This window comes from Morone saxatilis, unplaced genomic scaffold (genome assembly GCF_004916995.1).
Source record: "Morone saxatilis isolate NCDOM2014 unplaced genomic scaffold, NCSU_SB_2.0 Contig17, whole genome shotgun sequence".
In the NCBI taxonomy this organism is placed as follows: domain Eukaryota; kingdom Metazoa; phylum Chordata; class Actinopteri; family Moronidae; genus Morone; species Morone saxatilis.
Window position 1 is genome coordinate 25365202 of NW_023339729.1, and position 2788 is coordinate 25367989.

At 34.8% G+C, this 2788-nt stretch overlaps 1 protein-coding gene across 1 annotated transcript in view; it reads right to left on the reverse strand.

Annotated features, from left to right (window-relative positions):
- Window positions 1–2007: 2007 nt before the first annotated feature.
- Window positions 2008–2788, reverse strand: part of LOC118327531 (malate dehydrogenase, cytoplasmic-like) — a gene marked incomplete in the record, with an annotated part of 5910 nt that continues 5129 nt past the window's right edge. The window contains 1 exon segment of the mRNA XM_035660922.1: window positions 2008–2493. Coding sequence (XP_035516815.1) covers window positions 2371–2493 — 123 coding nt within the window.

The following is a 2788-nucleotide window of genomic DNA, read 5'->3' on the forward strand; positions in this document are numbered from 1 at the left end:
CTTTTCATCAAAGTTTTACTTTCAGTTTGTATGTCTAATCGATAATCATAACACTCTTAATATTTTACATATATCTCATTTCAAGATAAAGTTTGTACTTTCAGCTTTTACTACTCAATTACTAGAAGAAACTCTTAATATTTAAATTATATCCTCATTAGAATAAAGTTTTATTTTAGTGTTTTAATTCTCATCTTTATATAATGAATTAATAAATAATCAAATACATAATAATACATATAGTAACTCCTTCAATCATTTAATTACTATCTCATTGGTAAATAAAGTTTTATTTCAGTTTTATTCTACTTTTATAATAATAATAATAATAATAATAATAATAATAATAAACTCTAAATGAATTATATTTAATTTAAATAAAGTTTTATTTATTTAGCTTTAAATAGTTTTGTCATGTTTTTGTGACATTCTGTGTGCTGGTTTAATTCAATTAATATGTTAATAAAATTAATAAAAGAAGAATGAAACACAGGATGCGCCAAACCAGCATGATAAGAATAAATACTAATAAAATACATACATATAAATACAAATAAATGAAGACAAAACAAAAGCTCAATCTCTCTTTATTCTATAACAAAATCTGCCCTTTGATATTGTATAGTTATTATTATATTTTTATCTTTGCACATAAGAGAAAATCATTGACTATGAAATGGACTAAAGAGATAATGAATAAATGAATGAATAACTAACTGAATAATTGAATGAGGATCAGTTACAAACCTTCTCAGGTATCCATTCATACTCAGTGTGGATCGATGCTGCCTCCGTGTGGTTAAAATGAGTCACTGCAAAACACTGGAGGTCTTCAAATGTTTCAGTTTTTGCACAGGATTCAATTTCTAATGTGATTTTCTTTTTTAAAATGTTCAAATAAAATAAAATTCTCAGCGTATTCTTTAGAAACGATGATAAAAAGCATCATTTTGTACCAAATATATGCCACAAACTCCCAGAAAGCTTAAAGTCTGCTCCAGTTTTACTTCAAACATCTGTTTGCAGCTGCTTTTATTAAGTTAAATCTCTAACTGGACTCTAATTATTTATTGTTTTTTAAAATTTAAACCTGTTGGAAGCTGCAAAAACCTATAAAACCACCAAAATACATACAGTACACACACTCTTGTGCAGTTTTATCATACAATATAAAGAACTAACATTAGAGTTTGGCATCATCTCACCCAGAAAAGAGCCTTTATGTGAGTAAATGTTAAAATAATGTGTTATAAAAGACATTATCAGATATGTTAAGCTCTAAAATGTCCGTAAGAAACCCAAAATCATCCTGTTACTGAGGAAAAGTTCATTATTCTCCCTGGAAAGTCATTTTTTATAACAGCAGCTGCTTTACGTATAAAATATAAAAGAGAAACAGGAATAAAATAGAAAATTAACTCAAAAATGACCTCATTACTTATATTACAACACCATGGCAACGGCTGCACGAGCTTCTGTTTAAATCTGTTTTTAACTTTATGTGCACGTGTCGTATTTTAACGACTCCTCCTCGGGGATTGATCGGATCGACTTCAAATGTGGTCAGTATGATGTTAACACCATCACGATTAAAGGTTGAGCTCAGTGTGACTGTTCGTCAAACGGCGTGCACGTGGCTCGGCGTCAAGTTCTGACGCTCGCCATGAAAACAGGAAGTTGTCATAACTTCAGTGTACTTTGTCCAATGTCACCTGAACTTCTCATGTTTGATAAAAGTCCCGACTGAACACATCAACATGCAAATATTAGGTAAGTTAATAAGTAAGCCTTGTTATCAGCAAACTTTAATTAAGTTGAACAACCTTCTGATTATAACCATAAATACATTTAGCTTCATCTTTAACAGTGACAGAAGATGCTCCGGGACATATCTGAGCCAATGTGGACCCGTTTGTTGAGCTGAAAAGATAAAATGTTGACTTATGTTGTGTTTGTGTCTCGGTGGTGAACGTGGGATAAAGAGAAAGAAGCATTGAAGAGGCCGAGTGTCGGTCAGTTTCTTTGTTTTATTGGTGATAACTTGTTCCGTTACAGTTTCTGGACAGCTAGCGTGTTATCATCTACCAACAGAGACATTCTCTCGGTGTCTTGCAGACGGAGGCCAGGTTGTGGTCATTGAACAGGTTTTAAGTTAAAAAACCTGAAGAAGTGGCCTAGTGACACACACTCACACACACACACTCACTGACACACACACACACACTCACTGACTGACACACACACACACACACACACAGACGGCAGCTGGGACGGTTTCATATGAGTGGAGCGTTGTTTTCTTCTTCAGAGCCGCGAGCAGCAAGCCTTCTGGGGATCTAAGTGCTGCTGTTGGTCGTCAGGGCGCGACAGTCACTGGGACAGGAAGTCCAGAGCGGTGTCTCGCTCCTCCACCAGCTCGGCCGCCGTGGCGTCCATCTTGGCGCGGGAGAAGTCGTTGATGGGGAGTCCGTCGACCATTTTCCAGGTCTTGTTCTGGTGGGAGACGACAGAGGGAGAGATTAAAGGTTGAGCTTCTGATTTTGGTGGAATTTGGTCAATTTCTGTGTCTCTAGTTTCTTTTTAAAAATAAATTCCTGAGCGAGAATCCCCCCGAATAACATCAACGAGAGTACAATTACGGTAAAAGGACATTACTGTTGATTTTACTTAGTTTTAGTCCACATTTTACTGTATAAACACAAGTTTTTACCATCAACAGAAGCAGTTTCTACCATGAGATACAAACTACTTTCTTCCATATAATTCCTTAAAAATGCCGTATATAAAT